Here is a 22,317-nt window from a genome sequence, read left to right on the forward strand (position 1 = left end):
AGTTTTGTGTGGACATTCAAGGGGGAGTCTTATGAAGTAACTTGTGTTATTGTGTGAATGCCACACAATTATTGATCTTTTAGACAACACCATTAAATGCATAGACAATATTTTCCAAACCTAGTAGCCTATGTATGACTTGTGTATAGCTAGTAGAAGTAGCATGTTTCTACTATAAATACACGGTGAAATGCATTTGCATATTCACCTCATTTTCTCATTTTCATTTGTAGTGCAATAATATTACAGACAGTAAAATATTTTATTTGCTCTCTCTTTATATGTACAAGGTAGGAGATACACGCAAAATTGCGTGTGCAAGATAAGAAAGCTATATGACTCAATTTTTTATTTTTTATTTTTTTTCTTTTTTGTCCGAAATATTATCTACCAAATTCTAATTTTAAAAAAATATATTAGGGACTTTATAAATTGATGAAATCATGGATATGACTTCCCTGAAAAAAAAAATATAGTTAGCTTTTAACTTTTTAATAAATAATGGGTAGGTTTTTTTTTTTTTTTTTTTTTATTATTGATGGTAGTTATTTTAAAAAAAAAATGAAGGTAGTTTTTTTTTTTTATTTTATTTTAAGAAAATAAAAGATGAGAGGGGTATTTTGGGAAAGAAAATTTATCACCCAAAAACCCCTTTCACTTTATATAGTAGTATAGATATAAATCATAACAATAAATAAAAAAAATAAAAAATAAAAAGCCTTGTTTATGTGTGCTGACAAGGCGAAGAGGAGGGTGTTCTCAAAATCTCAACTCTTAAGCACGATCTGATCTGGTCGACACGACTCACGGCCGTGCCCAACTGCCCACTGCTACATTTTACGGACATTGGGTTTGCACTTTTGCACCTTCACAAAATCAATTCATACCATCATCAATTACATTTGTGATTTGTGATTCCAATTCTTAGGAGGAGAGAGACAAAAATGGCGGATCCTGCTAACACAACGCTTGGTCAGATGTTAATGGACCACATAACTCCCGTTGTTATGGTGCTTACTTCTCCTCTTGTTGAAGATTCTTGTCACAAGAATGGTCTTAGCTTTGTTGATCTGTTGTCCCCTTTCTCTTCTTTTGACAACGTCGACGGTACATATTTTTTCTCTTGAATTTTTCATTGATTTGTTTCGATTTGATTAGTGGGGGTGTTGTTTTAGCTGAGTAATTTTCTGGGATTTGCTGTTTGTGATTTGAAATGCCGTTGCAAATTAATGAGTGTGTTTGGTTTGAGTGTTTTGATTGCGCCGATTGTGATGTTTTAACTTTTAATTGATCTTGTGCAAGTAAATTATATGTTGGGTGTTTAATATTTTTGAATAATTTCAACTGTAACTGAAATGGTGGAAGTGTAGACTCAGTGTTGCTTGAATCTCCTATACATGATTAGGTTTAAATTATGCCCAATTGTACCACATTCGTGTATTAATTCGTCTTCTATGGTTTGCGGGGATCAGGTGATTATAACAATATTGACGACACATATTTATCTCTCTTGCATTTGTGAAATCGTTCTGTGAATTCCGGTTTTCTTATATATGTTTTTAGTTTTCCCACAAGATATAGGGAGCAGTGTGTAAAAAGTCTCATGCTTTGGGCGATATCTTGAGAGGAACTTATGGATAGTGGGTTTAGATGAATTGTGGCAGATTGGTTTGCAATGGTTTTGGATAACCATACACTGTCTGTTGTATTCATTTGAAGGAAACCTGGGTCGTGTCTATTACACGTTTCAGCTCTTTGTTTATGTTTCCGGATGAAATACTGCAATGCACTTGCCATATGTGGGTTGGAGCAGTGATTTCAGTGGTCAAAAACCTGAAGAAATAATCAGTTGATGCCTCACCACTGGTGAATCTAGGAACTATTGTCGCCTTACTTCCACTAGTCTGATCCACAGTTAGGTGTTACTCTTGTTTTTCAATCACATGTGGTATGAGTTGTGTGTTAATAAGGTTGCTTAAGGTTGTGAATAGTTTTGTACTCAAGTGGGTTTTACGGGTGAAGTGAATGATGGAGAATCTCTCCAATCGTCACATGAAAGTTCAATTCATTTCAGAGTAATAACACAACATAAAGGGAATGATTATAACTATATATGTCTACGTGTAAATTATGTTAGAATGGTTGTGGCCTAACATCACAGCTTCAACTGTTTTAATGTGATGGTCCTTGTGGAAAAGTGAAGGATATTGTGATAAGTTAAAACTGTGATGTATGTTGTATCAGTTTCAACCCCACCAGACCCAGATGTGGACATAGAAGATAGGTTGGGGGGATATTGGACGTTATCAGATTGGCCTTTTCTTCTTTTTTCCCAAAGAAGTCTCAAAGACCTACTAGGTTGACTGAAAGTGTAGGGCTTCCAATCCTTGTAATGAGGTGATTCCTTGCTCGCAATTATGTTATTGGTAGCTGCCAGCATTAATCTGCATGATAGAGTGGGAGAGAGACATAGAGCTCAGGGAGGTAGTCTATTGGTCAATCTGTTCATTTTTTAACTTTTACATGCGTCTTTTCTTACCTCTCTGGTTTACCCCTTGGATGCAACTATCCTTTTTTTTGTTGGGTCTTTTTCTTTTGTATTTAAGATGAATCCATTGCTAATATATGCTTCCTATGTTTTTACTTGATCTATATCTTATATATTTTTTATAACTTGTGACAATTGTCTTTTTATAGAAGTTGCATATTACTTGAACAGTTGATTTAACCATTTATGACATGTATTTACTCTAAAGATTACCAAATTTCCCTCTGTCTCTACTAACATAACCACTCCTATTCTTTTTTGCTGATCACACGAGCTTTGTAGACCACTACACTTATCTACTTTCTCTATTTTTCGCACATTTCCAATTAGTTGCAGGTGAAAATAATGGAGGAAGTATTTAATGTTAGTTTCTAAATTATTAAGTGGCTGGTACTTGCTATGCATATAACACTACTAGTTTTGTTATATATTCCCATACAAAGTAAAAAGAAAAATTGTTCGTTTCTCACGATCCATATCTGAAATTAGGACACTTGCATGTCTTTGAACTCAACATTTCCATGTGAAACTGTTGGATCCATATTCAATTTTTACATTCTTCTCTAGGTCCAAGCATCATAATGATTAAATTGTTTTATGTAATGCAGAGTAGATTTTCATAAAATTGTGCAATTTTAAAATGCTTAGGACACAAACATACTCACTTAGTCCCCATTTACTCGACACACTTTGACTTTTAGCACGATTTTGACCTTCAATAAATTTTAATTATTAATTTGTAAACAATAAAGAGTTGATATTGCTAACATACTTTAAGGTAAGTCTGACAATATCTTGCTACTAATATACATTTTTTAAATAATAGCAAAGAAAGATGGTTCAAACAATGCTAAAAGTCAGAGTTTATGGGATTAACAATATAGAGTGTAGAATAATCATAATGAAACAATAGGCATGTATTATATCAAGTAGGTTTGGTTGGAGTGGGTTAGGGAGATCTTTGAGTGTCATGAGTAGTTTTTGGAAGGTTGCAATACAAAATGAAGGCAAAAGGTTGAGCGTGCATGATTGTCATGACCGTGTCCTATGGTCAAAACTCAAAACTCAAAAGGGAGTTTGTGCACTTGTGCTGTGGGGCATTCACACCCATTCTAACATAACAATATGTAACTTTGGAGATATGACTTTTAGTACTTTTATTACTTTGAATGTTGTTTTGTTTTAGGATGATTTTTTGATTTTCCCTATTCTTGTATGATTTTAGATTATATAGAGATAGAGTATCTTGTAATTCAGGAAAGAATAGCATTCTTTGTCACAAAACAAGGAGTTGTGGGTCATTATTTCCTCTACAATGGTGACGATTCAGTTAGAAATTACTGACATTCTTAGGAAGCTTGTTAAAATTTATGAGAAAAGGGGTTTATATGACGCAATCTAGACAGGTTGTGTGGGTAGAGTGATTTTATTGATGGCACTAATTGCATAGGAAATTAGGAATCTAAAGTTTTTTTTTTCCTCTGCATGTTAGTGAGGGGTTTTTTGAGTATATTGTTTGTATTCCATTTAAATTTTGTTCCTTGCCTTAATATCTTTCCTATTTGTGTTGCTCGCCCTTAGCAAGCATGACAATTACCACTATAGAGATAAAAAGTACCTCCTTTGTTTCTCATTGCCTTTGACTATTATGGATTTATGATACTAATTTAAACCGTGTTATTATTATTATTATTATTTTGAAAGATTAAACCATGTTATTACTAATATGTAAAGACAAATTTCATTATTTTAATTGCTGTTGGGCTAAGCTTAAAGTATATCTATCAGATAGTTTGATAACTTCTCTACGCACAAATTTTTAGGTGACAAGTTGTTGATATATTATTAAAAGTTTTTTAATAGAAAAGTGAATGTGATTGGAGAAAGTGGCTATTATTTCATTAAAAAAGTAAACGGGATAGAATATAGTGGGGTATTTTTTTAATTGAATGTGGGGTCCTAACAAAACATTTTACTTATATTTTTTTTAACTATGTTGTGTTTTGCTGTGTTGCAGTGCCTGTACGGACAGCAAGTGACCAGCCTTACAGGATTAGGAAGTTCAAATTGCGATTGTTTTATGCTTCTGATATCCGAAAACCAGAACTTGAGGTATGTTTCCATTTTAGTCTATGGATTTACTGAATGGAAATTTCGAAGGGGGAGAAAAGTTAACTTTTATGTTATGGGACAACTTTATCTTATATATTGTTTTGCAACTGTTGTCGGAACCATTTATCGTTCTTTTTAATTTTTTTAACTATGAAACATTTTCTGCAAAAACAAGAAATTGTTAGGATCTTTAGGAGGGTTTATGTCTTGTGTTTCCATTGCACTTTCAATATAAAATTGTCTAGCCTATTAGTTTCCTCTTTTCATCTGAGAGTATGAATGCAAAGAAATTGAAAAAAGGTTTCGTTGCTTATATTCAAATTTTTCAAAAGAGGGGGTAACTTATTTGGTTTCATAGGCATGAGTTCTAAATTTGCTGTTGTTCACCTAGACAGCAAAAGCGTGGTTGAAGAAAGTTGTTACGGATGCTGGGGAAAAGGATAATTATCACGAATCTTCAGAGCTACATAGGAATGAAAATATCCTCCCACGTGAGTGCACTTCCGGTATCTATTAATTAGTTATCTGATTTATAAAGATAAGGCTGTCACCTGTATATTCTGCAGATCCTGATTGTGAAGGCAAGCAGCATGTTCTCTATCTTTCTGTAACATGCAGTGTTTGCGTATGCTCTAGATAGGGAAATCTGTCTGGAGAATAATTCTCCTGCTTGTATTTCCTGCTGAGCAGTCAATGGCATTATTACATACTATCCATGAAAGTTTGAGTTGACTTTCAATGTATGCCATGCATAAGGGCTAGGGTTGAGCAAGAGAATATTCTTTTCTGCTTGTTGTATATCCTATTTTGCAGCTTATGGTCCCATTGCTCATCTTTCTATGATTTTGAATTTTTGATGATCCATAATCTTTGTCATTAAATTTACAGCTGTTAAATGAAGGCAATTGGAATCTGGGTCTTAAAAACTAATATCTTTCTGCAATATTTGCAGTTCCAGAGTCAAAGGCATTGCCATCTTGGTTCCAGATATTCAACCAAGAGCTAATACAAGCCTCATCATTTTCTGATCATGAAGCATTTGACCATCCTGTTGCTTGTGAGTATCTTGTTAAATTTTGACTTGTGCAGGTCCCAGATGGGCACTTGTCTGTTTGTGCATCCTTTTAAGCACTTGCTAATTAGTACCATACTATCATAACTGAAGACTTGTGAGAAAAGAAATGGAAGCATTTTCTGAAGTGATGCTTTAACTCCTGTTTAAATCTTGTGCAGGCCTTTTGGTTGCTTCATCGAAGGATGAAGAACCAATAAATAAATTTGTTGACCTTTTCAACAATACCAAGTTGCCCTCTCTTCTGAATGATGGTGCAATGGATCCTAAAATTCTAAAACACTATATTGTTTTGCATGACAATCAAGATGGTCCTCTGGAAAAGTGAGTTGTATTTTCTTAAGGCATGTTTCTCTGATGTGATCATTTTTGCTTATTTATTTAAATATTTGGTTGAAGATGTGCCTCTTAGTCAGGTAGACATGCTCAGTTTGCTAATTTGTTTCTTGTTGTCATAGGTTAAATCTATGGTTAAGTTAACAGTTGCTTACCAATTTCATGCCAAAGTCATCTCAAACAAAACAAAAATCCATCTAATGCTGGTAAATCATGGAAATAAAAAACGGCCAAGTCAAGCGCATAACTACCGTTTTGTAACGGATTTTGGAGTTGCTGTTGGCGAAACCTTTCCATAAAACCACACCTTTTCATTGAGTCATCCGTTATGTAACGGTGACTTGCCGTGTTACAGCTTTTCTTTCCCGTCACGTCCATTCTTTTGTCAAAACTGGCCAAAATATATATGTAGTTAATGAAACTTATTGATCTTAGCAATAATTCATTTACCATATATATAACCCACTTATATGATGATAGATTTGGTAATATTATGTAAAAAGAATGCGTTAAGTCTAAAAATTGTGAATGAGGTTATAATGCATTTGTGTGAATCTTTTGAAAAAAAATATCTATTATTGCAAGCAACAATGCGACCTATATGTAATCTCTTGAAGACAAGCCCACAATTCATCATGGAAGCCAAACAAACTCCACCAAATCTAAATTTCTACTCCGATGTGTAAAGAGACGTGTGGACAAGACTCAGTGCTAGCAAAGCAAGCAGATATTCGGTGACATAAACAAACCCGGCTGTTACTGAGCAATATTAATTTCTGCCAAACTATTTTTACAGAGATTTATCTCTAATCCTGTAACCACCTTATATATCTGCTACATGGTAAGAAGCTAAGGATGTTCTTGAAACTTTCTAAGTCCGCAGCCAAAAATAAATTAGTGTCAACCATACTTCTTTCTAACATTCTCCCTAAGATGTCGACTATACAACTAAAAAGGAAAGGATAGAGAAATTGCCTTGTTGTAATACTTGAGACGATGAAAAAGCACTTCTTTGGGGCACACCACAACTGGAAAATTAAGCATTAGACAAACATCCGCAAATTCAATGCCTCAATCCATCGCCAAATCCCTTACTCTTAAATACATGAAAGTTCCAACTGATTCTTTCATGAGCCCTCTCAAAGTCCAGCTAAAGACAATCCCCTTGTCTGACTTTCAATGTGCCTCATCTATTGCTTTATGAGTCACTAAAGCAGTATTCAAGATCTGTCTTTCTTCCTCAAAAGTAGTACATTGAGACTGAGCGATGTTTTAGACAAAATTTCTCCCAACCAGTTTGTGTTAACACCTTGTCACAATCTTATAGGCACTAGTAAGGAGACTGATGGGATGGTAATCCATCACCTTGATTGATTGTTCTTTTTAAGGAATTGGAGTATTGGACAATAAAGATGGAACTAATTCTTTTTTCTATTTTTTCTTAATCACAAATCTCTAAAAAAAGAAGAAAGAATATTTAAGAGACTCTTCTTCGATCACATCCCAACAATCCTGGAAAAAAACCATTGTGAACCCATTTGGTCTCTATACGGCTATACCTTACCTGTCTCCATAGAAAACACCGCTCTTCTTGAAATAATGTTAATTTATTTCTTCCATATACTAATATGTACCATGATTAGGTAGTTCTATTAATCTATTTCCTGTAGTATTTCCTCCAAATTCCATTTCCCGTCATTATTAATTAAGTACTTCTCTATCTGGATTTTTGAGAGATATATTTGGAACTGTGGCATTACTTACAGTAACACTTTTAGGTTGCTGACAACGAATTTCTCTTTCCTAAGATGCACTTGTATTGTTATGTTTATCTTGAACTCTTGAAGTGTGACATTGAATACTAATTGTATGCCACCATTTTCTATTTTAGGGCATCAAAGATTTTGTCAGAGATGAAAAACACATATGGATCAAATGATTGTCAATTGTTGTGCATCAATTCTTCACAGGGTGGATTAGTAGATAGTCAGGCAAACCCTTGGTCTTCTTGTGTAAGTTTAGCTTAAGTGATCTAGTATTACACCAAGATGTGAAATGTCCTGAATGAACTTTCACTTTCCATGTATATATCAATATTCTATGCTTCTATCTACAACTAATCTTTCACTTGGGACTTTCTTAATGATAAATATACTCATTATGGACTGGAACAGAATGTGTCTCAGCTTGTAATGGTATATATGCATATTTACTTTGTACTTGATTTGTACATCCATGCATGGTTTAGATTAAGTCAAAGGTGGAACAAAGTGGTGTTTATTTAATTTGCTTTTTTTTTGCTTTTTGGTTCTTCATTTGTTCTATTTTTGTATTCTGGTTGCAGAAACAAATCAAGGAACATTTTCTCGACACTGATAATATTGATCAGGTGATTGCTTCTCTGTCATTTTTTACGTCCTTTGATTTAGATCTATCCGCCTCCTTTTAATATATTTTTGTTGAACTTAGCAGATTAAGGTCCTCATGCAAGATCTAACGACGAAACACGTAATTCCACACATGGAGCAAAAGATACGGGCCCTAAATCAGCAGGTTTCTTTTGTTGTGCTATGTGTCTATCCTTCTCTCTTGTCTTTTTCCTTTTCTTTCTCTCTCTCTCTAAATGAATTTTTCTCTTTTCTTTTTTCTATTTTGGCATCTTTTCATTTTTTATTGTCCTGAATCTGTTATTTTCGTTAAATTTTAGCCCCTATTAATTGCCTCTTTGGGTATGGGATTTTGCATCTCTGTATTTACTTAGGTTTCTGCTACAAGGAAAGGTTTCAAGAACCAAATAAAAAATTTGTGGTGGAGAAAAGGGAAGGAAGATACACCAGATACCCCTGATGGCCCAGCGTATGATAATCTGTAATCTTTCTTACTTGCATATATTGATTTATCATAATTTTTAATCATGCTGTTCTTTTCTCCTTTATTAAAGGTATACTTTCAGCTCCACTGAATCACAAATTAGGGTGTTGGGTGATTATGCCTTCATGCTAAGAGACTATGATCTTGCTTTATCAAATTACCGACTTATTTCCATGGACTATAAGCTTGACAAATCCTGGAAACGTTATGCTGGTGTTCAGGTATCTTTCACTTTCATATATTGGTGTCATCTATAAGGGTCTTTGTAATAATTTTTCTCACCAGTTATTTGGTCTGCTTGATGTGTATATTAAGGAGGCTCTGACATTAGTCCCAAATTATGGCCTTCATGTCAAGTTTGATCCTTCTCCAGTTTGCAGAAAAACTTGTTAGTCGTTACTGTTGAGATGTTTGGTATGTTTGGTTGAGAACATAAAATGAGGGAAGTGAAAATTCATGGGAATTGTGTTGGATTGTTGTTTGATTGGCACAAAAAAGCAAAAATGGGGAAAATAGGAGTTCATGGGGAAATTTGATTTCCCACAAAACATGGAAAGTAAGTTATCAAGGGCCCCCTTGGTCAATCAAAATTTATGGGAATGTAAATTCCCATGTTGCCAACGAAACAAAGTAAGGAAATTTTCTAAGAATTTAATTAGGGAAATAACTTCTCATGGTAAATTAAGTTCAAAATAGATGCATACTGCTTAGGGTGTATATTTTGTGGGATAGAGGTGTTTACCTAGTTGCCTTTTGGTGCCACTCTCTGGGTTTTCCAGGCCTTAGCTAATTTTATGCATGGATGCACCCAATCTCCTATTTTAATTATGTTCTGAATGGTTTACTACTATAATTTTGTAATGGATTTTTTCTTGGAACTGGTCAAAATCAAGTCTAGTACAGAATAGAGATGCTGTTACAATTGTCTGAAATTGTTTAAACATGCACTATAATTATATCCATAATAGCAATCAAGATAGCATTGTTTTTTTACTTTTAAATTTCTTGTTGTGGTATATATTTAATCTATTGGTTGCAGGAAATGATGGCATTGACATACTTTATGATGGATCAAGCAACCAAGGAAGCAGAGAGCTGCTTGGATAGTGCCTTCACTACATACTTAGTATGTATCTTTCTTCTCCCTTGCAGCTGTTTTTAGCTTATAATAGTTAAATTTAAATTAAGAAAATCTTACTTCAATGTTGAAGTCTGTTGCTGGGTTTATGAAGATGATTTCGTCCATGGATGATGGTGCTGTAACCTATAGTTTGGTTTCACTTGTGTGACAATGATCCTAAAATGCTGCAGAAACTTGGGCTGCGAGGCCAGCAAAATGCTGTTCGTTGTGGGCTTTGGTGGGCTGAAATGTTGAAAGCAAGGGATCAGTATAAAGAGGCAGCCAGTGTTTACTTCCGTGTTTCTGGTGAGGTAATGCTCCTTTTTCACACAACTTGTCTCGTGAACATGGCTTCAAGGTCTTACATTCACCAACTTCTTCAGGAACCATTGCAGTCAGCAGTAATGCTTGAGCAAGCATCTTACTGTTACTTATCTTCAGTGCCACAAATGTTACGAAAGTATGGATTTCACCTCATTCTTTCGGGTGATTCTTATAAAAAATGTGATCAGGTACATTTCCTGAACTAGGGTCTTCAAGGTTTTTTATTACTATGTAATTCTTTCTGTTTTTTTTTTTCTTCTAATTCAATGTTAATCATGCGCATCAGATGAAGCATGCTATTCGTACATACAAAACTGCTCTTTCTGTATTCAGTGGTACTTCCTGGGGTCTAATCAAAGATCACATACATTTCCAACTTGGCAAGTAAGATGAATGAAGTACATGAATTGGTGCACCTTAAATTTGACTTATTAAAAACTGATATAGTCTTCACATTATATCTGGGTCATCAGGTGGTTTGCTTTACTCGGAATGTTTGATGTGGCAATTGAGCATATGCTAGAAATTCTGGCCTGCACCCATCAATCCAAGGCAGCACAGGAGTTATTTCTTGGGGATTTTCTTGAACTTGTTCAGGTTGGTCACTAAAGTAATGATGATTTGTTAAAGTATGTCCTCATTGTGCTTCATGTACTGTTTCAGTAGTTCAGCAGCCTTGAGCTTTGTCTTCTCCTGATAGTTTACCTTACAAAGACATGGATTTTAAAATATTATTGGAACTGTCTCCTAGTCTGGTATCTTTTGTGCACAAATTTCCTCCTAGTTCCACATTAACAAACTGGCTTCTTCCTTGAAGTGATTGGGGCACTTAAAATTTTAAAAGTTATCTGGTCGCAGGTTAAATTTTGCATGGCTCCTTTGACATTCTATTTGATACTCTACAGAAAACAGGGAAAACATTTGAAGTTTGCAGACTTCGTTTGCCTGTTGTCAAGCTCCCATCACTTAGAGTCGTCTTTGAAGATCATCGAACATATGCTTCACCTGCTGCTGTGAGTTAAATTGCTTCTGCAATGAAATCTATGTTCCATATGCCATTTCTTTCCTAAATGTCTCTGATTTAAATAGTGTTTTCTGGCTGTTCGGCTATTTGTCTTGAGAGAAGACAATCCTAACCTCTTTGTGTACCTTTGTCTCTCAAAATAAAAACGTAAAAAAATAAATAAAAAAAAAAAAAATAGTACCAAAGGTTTGACAAACCTGTGTTATAATCTAGGTTGGTGTAAGAGAAAGCATATGGAAGTCATTGGAGGAAGACATGATTCCATCATTATCAAACGCCAAATCTAACTGGTTGGAATTACACACTAAGCTTGTGCCGAAGAAATGTAAGCAATCAAGCATCTGCATTGCTGGAGGTATGAGGATTTTAGGGTGGTAGAATAGTTGCTGTAATTGCTTCCATCTTTTATATCAAATAGTGATATGTTGAGGATTAGGAGGCAGCATAATAGAACAACTTTTTATAATTTTATATTGCATTTCTTAAGTGAACTAACCAGAAAAGTTGGATGATAGTCTTTGTTGAATAATATTTTAGTTCTGCTTAATTACCACATCCAAACACTATCTTAATTGCAAATAATTATCAATCAGATTTTTGTGTAGTCAGCTTCTTTTCTACCGCATTACTCTTTAAAAATTGTGAATAAAGGTGTTTGAACTCTTGTTGAATACAGTAATTGACTAAATGGTAGGTTGTAGATCAAAAGGCTGGATATTGCTCTTTCCTTAGTTTACGGGTTTTGTTTAAAAATGGGAGACTAGAATTACTTTATTCCTAAACTGTGGAGTTGCTGCATCTATGTGAATAAGTCCCTAACTTCTTTTGGCCTGAGATTTTTTTTTGGGGGCGGGGGGGTGGGGGTGGGGGGGGGGGGGTTTGGGGGGGAGATGGGGAAGTAATGTGAGATTTCTATTGATGAGCTTTTTCATGTGAACTATGCTACCTTCGGGAGAGAAAACTTTGATAATTGTTTGACAAAGTATACAGTAAAATTGTCTAATGATGAGCTTTTTCATTTAAAGTATGCTAAATTTGAGAGAGAAAAATGTGAAAATTGTTTGACAAAGTATATATTGAAATTGTCTAACGATGAACTTTTTCATGGTAAGAATGCTAATTTCGAGAGAGAAAAATTTGAATATTGTTTGACAAAGTGTAATAATGAAATTGTCTAACAATGAGCTTTTTCATGTAAAGTAAGCTAATTTTGAGAGGGAAGAGCTTGAAAATTGTTTGACAAAGTAAATATCCCACTGGAGTTGAAGGGGAACATTTACTTATAATAGGAATAAGGAGGTGGCTCTGAATTATGCTTTGGACATCTGGTTTAACTGGTACACTATAATGTTTATGAATCATACCTTCCCTTGGCAAGTTGTAAAGCTGCTGGTATTGAGGATAAGGTTGGATTTTGGGAGAAGACTGAAAGTAAAATGGATAGGCTAGTATTCTAGTAGTGCTCCAGGTAGGCCTGTAAGTATAGTTGGGAAGAATTTCAAAAAGCAACTCTGCTGTAATACGCCAAGTTTTCTCCTGGCAACGGTATCACGTGCCTTATTGCCTTTTGCTTTTAAGGGAGGTTGTGGCAATGACATAGCTATGTTTCCATCCTACATTAGGGAATTTTAGGTTAATTTTGTTGTTGTTGTTGTCCTTGTAGGTGCTATAAACAAAAACAGTGATTAAGTTCTTTTATAATCTCTTTTGTATCTTGCAGAAGCAATAAAGATTGATATAGGGTTCTCAAACCCACTTCAAATCCCAATTCTTGTCTCAAATGTTTCTCTGATATGCAAGTACTTCATTACAAGTGACGAAATGGAAAAAGGTCAGTGTTATACTTCTGATCTTGTGCACAACCACCCTTTATTGTTTATCACAACTTTTTGTATTGCTACAGATGATATTGGGTCTTCCACAAATTTACAAAATGATGGACACCTGAGGGAGTTAATTGCTGGAGGGTATACTTTCTGAGACTTATTACATAATAGTGATTAATGGTTTTCTTACAAAGATGTCTAGCATTGACTTATTTCTGAATTAACATTTGCTTTCTGTTGCTTTATGGATGCAGTGATGTAAATGCAGACAAAGATCCATTTACATTGTCTGAACTTGAATTTTCTCTCAATGGGAGTGAAACACTACTTGTAAGCTCTACTCTATAAATAATTATATACTGTTCTGATGAGCTCTAATAAGGAAGTCTTGTTATTCTCTGTTGGTTAAAGTGTAGCTAGCATCAACTAGCTGGCAAGGCCTGATTTTGGGATGGATATGAATTTGGCTTACTCGGTTGTTTGAATTGATGGTGCTGAATCATACTGTATTTTCAACAGATGAATCAAATATATAGGGGCTGCTGTCGTGTATGCATGTAATAAGTTCCATTGATCCCTACATTCAAAATGTTTCGCTTCTCATTTGCATGCATGCTTTCAGGTGCATTTAACTGTTACCCCCAAAGTAGAAGGGATACTAAAAGTGGTTGGAGTAAGGTGGAAATTGTCAGGCTCAGTTGTCGGATTTCAAATTTTTGAGTCTGATCAAGTAAAGAGGAAGAATGCAAATAAGAGGAAACCTAAACAATCTAATGGAAATGAACTGACATTCTTGGTTATAAAGGTGCTTCCTATTGCGAGTGTCTTATCTTTCTTTACATTTATGTTCTTACTGATCTTTTTCATTATGCTGAATATTTTTTTCATGTATAGTCTTTACCAAGGCTTGAAGGTTCCATCCGATCCCTGCCTAAAAAATCATATCTTGGCGAGGTGCATCGTCTTGTTTTGGAGCTAAAAAACCACTCCGAGGTGCCCATAAAGGTATGTATTTACTAGATTTACTGTTGGATTTAATTGGTATATATATTTTTACATTTTTGCTTAGAAAATCATGCAATTTGGCAAGATTTCTTATTTTACATTATATGATGTTCTTCTATCAATCTCATTTTTTATGGTGATTACAATTTAATATGGTCAATAATGTAGAGATGGGATCTGAGTTCCTGGATGATTAGTATTTTTGTGATGTAAAGAGAGTTTTGTTGACTGAAACTTGTAAAAGTCAAGTTGTACTTGTAACTGATATTATTAATAAGGTCAATATTGGGTTATTCCTAGTATAACTATACCTTTCATATTCATTGTGGGTTGGTATCTTCAGTATGGGTTTAGCTCTATGATGTGTTTTGAAGCCCTCAGCCAAACATATTTCATAGAGAGCTGACATGGAATTCCTTTAATACCATTTTGAATTTGTGGAGCAGGCGATCAGCTTGATGAATTCAGTAGATCCTTTTAGGAGGCCCAATGACCATAGATCGAACCTATCCAAATTTTTACAATGTGATGGCTGACTGTAAACTGACTTGCTGTATCTGCCCCTATCTTTTTTGTGGGCAATATCCACAATGGTGTATTACAGACTGTTTGTTCTGAAGTATTGTTGGACAAATGATTTAAATAATGGGAAAGGTTAGATTATTGTTCAGACCCATTTGATTCAGTGTGTCCTAGAATGCGTTTGGGGAACAACTATGAGAATAGAGCCCAGGGATCATTTATTTTCATGGAATGCAAATTGCTAAGCTAATTTATTGACTTTAGATTATGTAAGTCCAAAATTTCTGGTGTAATCTACTATCTTCATCATGGGATCAAATCTCGGCTGCATCACCACATCACGACCGCATTTTAATGGATTTTGGGATTACTGCAGCCAATATATTAGGTCACAACAGCCACATACCACCCGCATTGCCTGCAAAGTGGTATAGTGACTGCGTCTGAGATTTCAAACAATGAATTTCATAATTTCAAACCATGAATTTCACGCCACGCCACGCTACGCCAAGCATGAGATTTCAAACCATGAATTTCATGCGTGGGGTTCTGTACTACAACAACAGCAAAAACAACAAAGCATTGGTCTCAAATGAATTTGGGTGGCTAAATTAAATCAATGAATGATCATAAGTAACCATTTATGAAATGTGGAAGGAAAACAAAGAGATGAGTTAAAGAAATTAAGTAGAGAATAAGTGAGAGCGAAAGTGGAAGAAATCGATAGAAAACATATGGAGCAAGTATACGAGGGTGGTGTAAACTGTAAAGCAGAAACCCAAAGGAAGATACAAAACTCAAATTTGAGGACCTATTATCAAAGAGGCTAAGAAGAGATGCAAATTGAGGGAAATTTTTTTTTTTTAAAAAAAAAAAAACTTATTTACTCTTTTTTTTTTTTTAAAGGATTTTAAATGAGAAGATCTCGAAAATGAGAAGGATGAAAATGAATTTATATGCATTTTTTTTGAACTGAATGTACATTTTTTTTAATTGAATTTGCAACTTTTTTTTGACTAAAATTAATGTGCTTATTTTTCATCCTTCCAGAAATTTGAAAAATATTTCCAGCTTGAAAATCAAAATTTGCACACTCAGTTGAAAATAGACATATTCAATGAATTTTTTTTGCACATTAATTCTTATCATTTTAAGAATGTTCTCATTGGATCCCAACCATAATATATGAGATGATTCTTAAACTGAGGAGGATTTAATGGTTAATTTTGCAACTTTTTTTGTATGATAAATAATACACAAATTATTGTAACTTAATGTGATTATATTTAATGGCCTGATGTAGAAATATCACATTTTGTTCAATTTTCAAATGAATTGCACATGCTGAAAAAGTTGCACAGTTAGTTTAATAAATATACTCATTTAGTTATGAAAATTTGCACAAAAGTGTATTGCATGTATTCCATCGTGGTTGATTACAAATGAATGGTTATGTTTCCTTCTTAACCTTCAGACACTCACACACACCGAACAATTTTATGCGCATGGCTAACATAGGCAGCGAGTCAAACCAGGTCATAGAAATAACTAGTTTATAGCTGACTTCTTATTGCAATTTTAAATATAGGGCTTATATACCTCTCCTTACCTGTTCCCAACTCATACTTTTGTAACTATTATATTTTTCCACTCCTGTCTCTTGCTTTTGAATAAACTTTTAAGCCACGTTCACTTTTTCATAATTTTTAATTCTCCGATAAATCCCTTTTATGCAATATTTTGTTCCGTTCATCTAACTTCCCTAGCGTACTCATATAACCCTCCAAGTTTTCTTAGGTTATTCTCTAACCTTCACAATTCATCACTTTGCTACGCTTCAAGCCTCCTAGCCAATGCATCATGCAATCTCCATCTTACATGGCTAAACCACCTTAATAAATTCCCCTCATCTTATATTCAATACGTATACACCCAACGTTCTTCCTAATCATTACGGAATTATTGACTCTATATACCCTTTCCTGTCTGATAGGAAGCAATTCTATACATTTAGCCATTCCAATATCATTCATCATGATTGACCTTATATTGTTACTGTTTTGTTTCTCCAATTGAACATCAATAAGAAAAAAGGATAAGCTGAATTTTGTATTTTTGTAGTATAAAAATTTTGCCTATATGTGTGAGCTTTATCTGAGGTGGATGCCTTGCAGAATCTGAAGGTGAGAATCAGTCATCCTAGATTCCTGGCTCTTGGAAGTCGAGAAGCATTGAATTTGGAGTTTCCTGCTAGTCTTCGGATGGATAATAATGAAAAACTTGGTTATGCTGTTCAGAGTGATGAAACGGCTTCCCTTTTCCAATTTCCTGAGGTCTGTAAAAGCAGTTCTCTATGGGTTAATGCTTGATTAGTAGTTGCTGTGAATTCTATTTGTTACATGTTGGTTGTTTTCCAGGATTTTGTGATTCAAGGAGAAGAACCAGTCTTGTGGCCTGTTTGGTTTAGAGCTGCTTTACCAGGAATGATTTCTTTGTATATAACAATTTATTATGAGGTGGGAGATGTATCAAGCGTCATGAGATATCGTACCCTTCGTATGTGTCATATTTGTGAGGTGAACTACTCCCTTCTCTCTTGTTGTGTTATGCAGATTTCTCTAACTAGTATACTTTTGCTACTTGTAAGAAAATAATGGTACTTTTCTATTGTAACAAAATTTGGGAAGTCTAGGCTCAGTTGTCTATTCTTCTAAAATAAGACTGTTTGTGCCTAATAAAAAAATTGCCAACTAAATAATCTTTGTACAATAGGTTTTGCCGTCGCTGGATGTGTCTTTCCACGTCAGCCGTTGCCCATCAAGATTGCGGGAATTTCTTGTACACATGGATCTTGTAAACAAAACTAGCTCACAGAGTTTTGAAATTCATCAGTTGTCATGTTTAGGAGACCAGTGGGACATCACAGTGCTCCAACCTGTGAACATCCCATCTCCTATAATGGCAGGCCAAGCATTATCTTGCTTTTTCAAGCTGCAGGTCAGTTAAATAGTACATGCTATGAGATCTCATTGTGCCTCCTGTTTCAAAGAGAAAACTAACACCCCACCCCCCCCCCCCCCCCCTCCCCCTCCCCACCCGAACCCAAAAAAAAAAATTTATTTACTCCCCTTATCCACCCATGGACTCCACACATCAGAAAATGTAATTATTAATAATAGAAGAAAAGTTGTTGAAGGAGGGAAGAAAGTACCTAATCATTCAATTTCCTTAAACTGTTTCTTTTCCTTGGTTTTAGAATGGCAGGAAAGCCACCATCAAAGAAGATGAAACTTCTCATTTTGAAAGCAGAGGAAGCCATGTAAGATTAGGTGCTAAGGCTCACAATGAAGATTTGTTTGATGTATCTGCCTCACCTGTTGCTGATTTCCATAAGCATGAAAGATTGCATGAAGAAAAAGTTGAGCAGGTTAATTTTCTCTCCTTTGGCTCCTCAACAAATTAAACTTGTATGATCCATGTAACTATCTGCCAAAAGGCTGCATCAATGGCGATCAACGTGAGCCAATATTTACTGGTTTCCTTAACAAATTTTTTTTGACTCATACTTAGTTACCTTCTCGACTACACGGAATAATCACTTTTGGTTCATGTAGCCAACCCCACTTATGGGATTTAGGCTTTGATTGATTGATTGACGTAGTTACATTCTCAATTGTGTGAACAATTTAAGAGGAAACTAACTTGGTTATCGCTGATAACTATGTCTTAAGGCCTTGAGGGTAGTTAGGAACAGACGAACAAGCATCTGGAGTATTTTTAAAAGCCATAGGGAAAAAGAAACTTGGCTAATTATTGGTAGAGGACTTTATATCTAGACAAAAAATAGCATCATCTTGTCTTTCAGAGAAACTTAGTGATGGCATTTTTTGGCACAAGAATTAACATCATGGGATAAAAATCTCAAGTCTCCTGACAATTTTTAGTTATTTTGTTTTCTCCCTTGTACTCTTTTCTAGGAGCAATGCAATGGAACTCTTATTAGATTTAGTGTCTCTTTTAAATTTTCTTGTACCCTTTCAAAGAGCATGTTGATTGTAGCTTATTACTAGAGTTGCAGTGGAGGGAAAAGTTCTTGCTTAAGAGTCTCTTAAGAAGAGTTTTAGTCTCATCAGATGGTGCAGTCTTTGCAAACATGAGAAAGAATCACCGAATCACCTTAATGTCCTGTGGCATCTAAGATTTTTTTTTTTTTTTTTTTTAGCGTTTGTTTTGTTCAATCTGACAATATCAAAGATTTGTTTAAATTGGAATCTTAGTTATTGGAGCTACATTAACCGAGTAAAACTTTGGAAACTTGACAAATTATCATAACTTCATAAGTACTTGGAAAACGAAATAAATTATGGAAAATTTCTTTTATAGCTATGTATCTTTAGTCATGTATACGTTTATTAAATGCTTTAATTGTTACCACAGAGAACTTGGCAATTTAATTTGAGACTTACAACAGAGGAAAAGTGAACTATATTTGAATAGAGTGGAGTATTCATTTAAAATAAAAAAACAAAAAAAAGTGCAAGGAAATGTAAAAACAAGGGAAATATATAGGTCAACAGGTATGTTGCTTTTTCATTGTGTCTGCCTCCCGTGCTATGCAGGCATGAACCATTGTACAGAGTGATTGTTATTTCATCATTTCTTGCCTACCACCATTAATGGGAAACCCATGCTACAGGCCATTTCGGTAATCTATGAATCTATTTAAGTAATTTGCACCCAAATTCACCGTCATTTGCATGTTCTTTTCTACAACTCTAACCCATCAAACTTAATATGGCTGTATTATTATGCATTTTCAAGTCTTGGCTACAGGTTAGTATGGGCTTTGCCTTGCAAAAGTTACCATTATAATTGACTTTTGCCACATGTGATCTGTCACATGTTGAAAATAAATTTGACTAAAATTTAGCTTCACTAGTTCTGCATAACATCTAGGAGAATAGTGTCTTTGCCTTGAAAATAAGGATGCATACATCTAGCTTTTGTTGCCCCCTGAGGGCCCTGGCCCTCCTAGATGTAATTTTATTTCTGGTTTTGAGGCGATCTTACTAATCCAATTAAATGACCATTGGTGAACAGGTGCTGAAAACTGAAGTATGTTTCATCTGCAGAAGTTACCAAACTTGTTAGATTCACTGCATTGTCGAGTTGAATTGGTTATCGTTAAATAAGTAAATTGGGTCAATCTAGAAGAAATTTTCTTAGATATTGCTTGACTATCACTATAGTATATTATGCTGTAACATTGCCGTATCATGAACTCGTGACTGTTATTTGTTGTTAACGTTTTGATCTACAAAATAGATATTGGGTTGAGATTTAGAGATTTAGATAAGAACCAAGGATTTTTGAATTTTGTTGCTGTATATGATTTGACTTAGTTTACTTTTGGCTCATCAGCGGAGATATGCTGAAACAGTGGATTTCATCTTAATGTCTCATCCTCATAATATGAGCACTGAGTCTGCAGATTATTCTCGGCTTTTTTCTCACCACACTTGTCTTTGCAGGTTAGATCTGTGTCAAGATTAATTATCCCTTTTGTATATTATATAGTTTTCCATCTTTTGCCTATTGAAACTACTTCCTCCTTTTTCTTGTGCTAACTGCTTCCTTCTGTGTAGTGTTGCAAGTAATGGTCCTCTTTGTTGGATGATGGATGGGCCCAGAATGATTCACCATAATTTTGGTACCTCATTATGTGAAATAAATTTGAGGATAAGAATCCACAACTCTCTTGACGCTGCAGTGTCTGTGCGCATTGATCCGAACGAATCTGGCTCTAGCACCAGCCAGTCAAATAATTCTAGTGCATTATCTTCTGAAAACCGAGCTGGATGGCATGAAGTTTCCTTGGCTTCTGAAGGTAAGATCACCTCAGATACTCTTGGAAACACTCGACATGACCAGCAAATGCCTGGGGAGAGTGCATCCCCATTTATATGGTGTGGATCAAGCTCTACCAGAGTCAAAGTGGCACCATTGTCCACAACCGAAGTACCAATTCAAATTTGTGTATTTGCACCGGGCACTTATGATATATCTAATTACCAATTGCACTGGGAATTGTTGCAATCGGAAGGTGATGGTCGTGATGCAGACTCTAAGCAGTCTTCTGGGATCTTTCCAGGCCAATCCTTTTATCTCACTGTGCTGCAGTCCACATAATTGAATATGCTTGAACTTGGTTCTGCATCACATGTATGTGTTGATCTAAGTACTTAGGTTTCCATCAAAAAACAGAAGCTACTCTTTGGCTTGTATATTATTTATAATCATTGATATCAATTTTAGAAATAAAAAATGTTGAAAGGTTCAAGCATTTTTGTTATGTATGGTTGGAAGTTGGAAGATAGTTTCACCTCCTTTTTAGGTGATCTAGTGTTCTACTCTCAAACTCGATGTTTAGGTTAGTAGAGTCGCCAACAGTTTATTTGGATTAGCGGCTTATTTGTACAATTTAATAGAGCTATTGTTAGGACAACTTTGATTGATCAGATGTAATTCATTGCTTGTATTTGTTGCACAATAAGAATATCATCCACCCATACATAAGCTACCCTCTCAATTGAATCGGGTTTTCAGTCAATGATTAAACAAAAAAAAAAAAAAATGATTTCTTATAATATGATCATTTAGTTTGTGTATTATAATATGATCATTTGTATTTTTATCCTAAACTAAATCTATTGAATATTATATTTGATATACACGTATAATTCATCTGGAAAAATTGACAAAAATAATCCTAATTATTGCTGGTTCACTCAAAATAATCTCAACTTTTGATTATTTTTAAATAATTCGAACTTTAGGGGCTATTTGCTTTCAACGGTCCCAAGTGACTGGTAACCTGTTAAACAGGTAATTTATTATTATTTTATATTTATGTGACACGTGTCACCACATTATTGGTTGGAAATTAAAAAAATAAGAAATAAAAAAAAAAGAAAAACCAATCGAAACCCCCGCCACCAACTGGATTTCCGGCAGCCGTCGCCCACTCACTGCCCAGACCCTTACTGCCACTCCCAGAACCCCCTCCCCCGCAAGCTCCGGCTCTGGCTTTCCCCCCCCCCCCTAACCCCTGAACCACCAAAACCTCCACCACACAAACCCCTCACCTTCACCCGAAACCCATAAAAAAATAAAGCCCCACTGCACAAACCCCTCAATCGGCCTCCCCCAACCTCGGAACCCTAATCGCTAGGATTCCGAGGGTGGGGGAAGGCCAATTGGGGGGTTTGTGCGGTGGGGATGAGTTTTTTATTTTAGGCTTCGTGGTTTTGTTTTGTGGTGGAGGTTAGGATAATTACGGATAAGGAGGAGGGAATGTCGGCGCCGGCGGCGTGGCGAGGGTCTGGGAGCCGGCGCCGACGTTAATCAGGGTTGGCAGCGGTGGTTGGGGGCTCCAAAAGCAATCGCTGGCTGGTGGCAGGAAGGGTTGTCCTGGGTGGGGGCTGGGTTTTTTTTTATTATTTTGTTTTTTTTTCTTTTTTTTTTTTGTTTTTTTCCTTAAAAAAAATTAACCAATAA

The 22,317-nt window shown here is 35.2% G+C and overlaps 1 protein-coding gene across 2 annotated transcripts; it reads left to right on the plus strand.

Annotated features, from left to right (window-relative positions):
* The first annotated feature begins 723 nt into the window (after nucleotides 1–723).
* On the plus strand, nucleotides 724–21,100 carry LOC145597532 (uncharacterized). 2 transcript variants are annotated; one of them, XM_081653719.1, is made up of 29 exons: nucleotides 740–850; nucleotides 929–1,107; nucleotides 4,566–4,660; nucleotides 5,052–5,151; nucleotides 5,613–5,717; nucleotides 5,894–6,056; nucleotides 7,960–8,080; nucleotides 8,413–8,457; nucleotides 8,541–8,621; nucleotides 8,830–8,924; nucleotides 9,010–9,160; nucleotides 9,979–10,065; nucleotides 10,251–10,370; nucleotides 10,443–10,571; nucleotides 10,670–10,767; nucleotides 10,857–10,980; nucleotides 11,289–11,396; nucleotides 11,621–11,762; nucleotides 13,128–13,238; nucleotides 13,311–13,374; nucleotides 13,488–13,563; nucleotides 13,856–14,038; nucleotides 14,128–14,238; nucleotides 16,935–17,093; nucleotides 17,178–17,336; nucleotides 17,533–17,757; nucleotides 18,017–18,187; nucleotides 20,182–20,291; nucleotides 20,406–21,100. In XM_081653719.1, the coding sequence occupies exons 2-29, from the start codon at nucleotides 945–947 to the stop codon at nucleotides 20,947–20,949; spliced, it is 3,840 nt and encodes a 1,279-aa protein (XP_081509845.1). In that variant the 5' UTR covers nucleotides 740–850; nucleotides 929–944; the 3' UTR covers nucleotides 20,950–21,100. The 2 variants fall into 2 exon arrangements, with proteins under 2 accessions (XP_081509844.1, XP_081509845.1); XM_081653718.1 differs by having other exon boundaries at nucleotides 724–1,107.
* Nucleotides 21,101–22,317: the final 1,217 nt, after the last annotated feature.

Source organism: Chenopodium album, chromosome 20 (assembly GCF_948465745.1).
Source record: "Chenopodium album chromosome 20, dcCheAlbu1.1, whole genome shotgun sequence".
In the NCBI taxonomy this organism is placed as follows: domain Eukaryota; kingdom Viridiplantae; phylum Streptophyta; class Magnoliopsida; order Caryophyllales; family Amaranthaceae; genus Chenopodium; species Chenopodium album.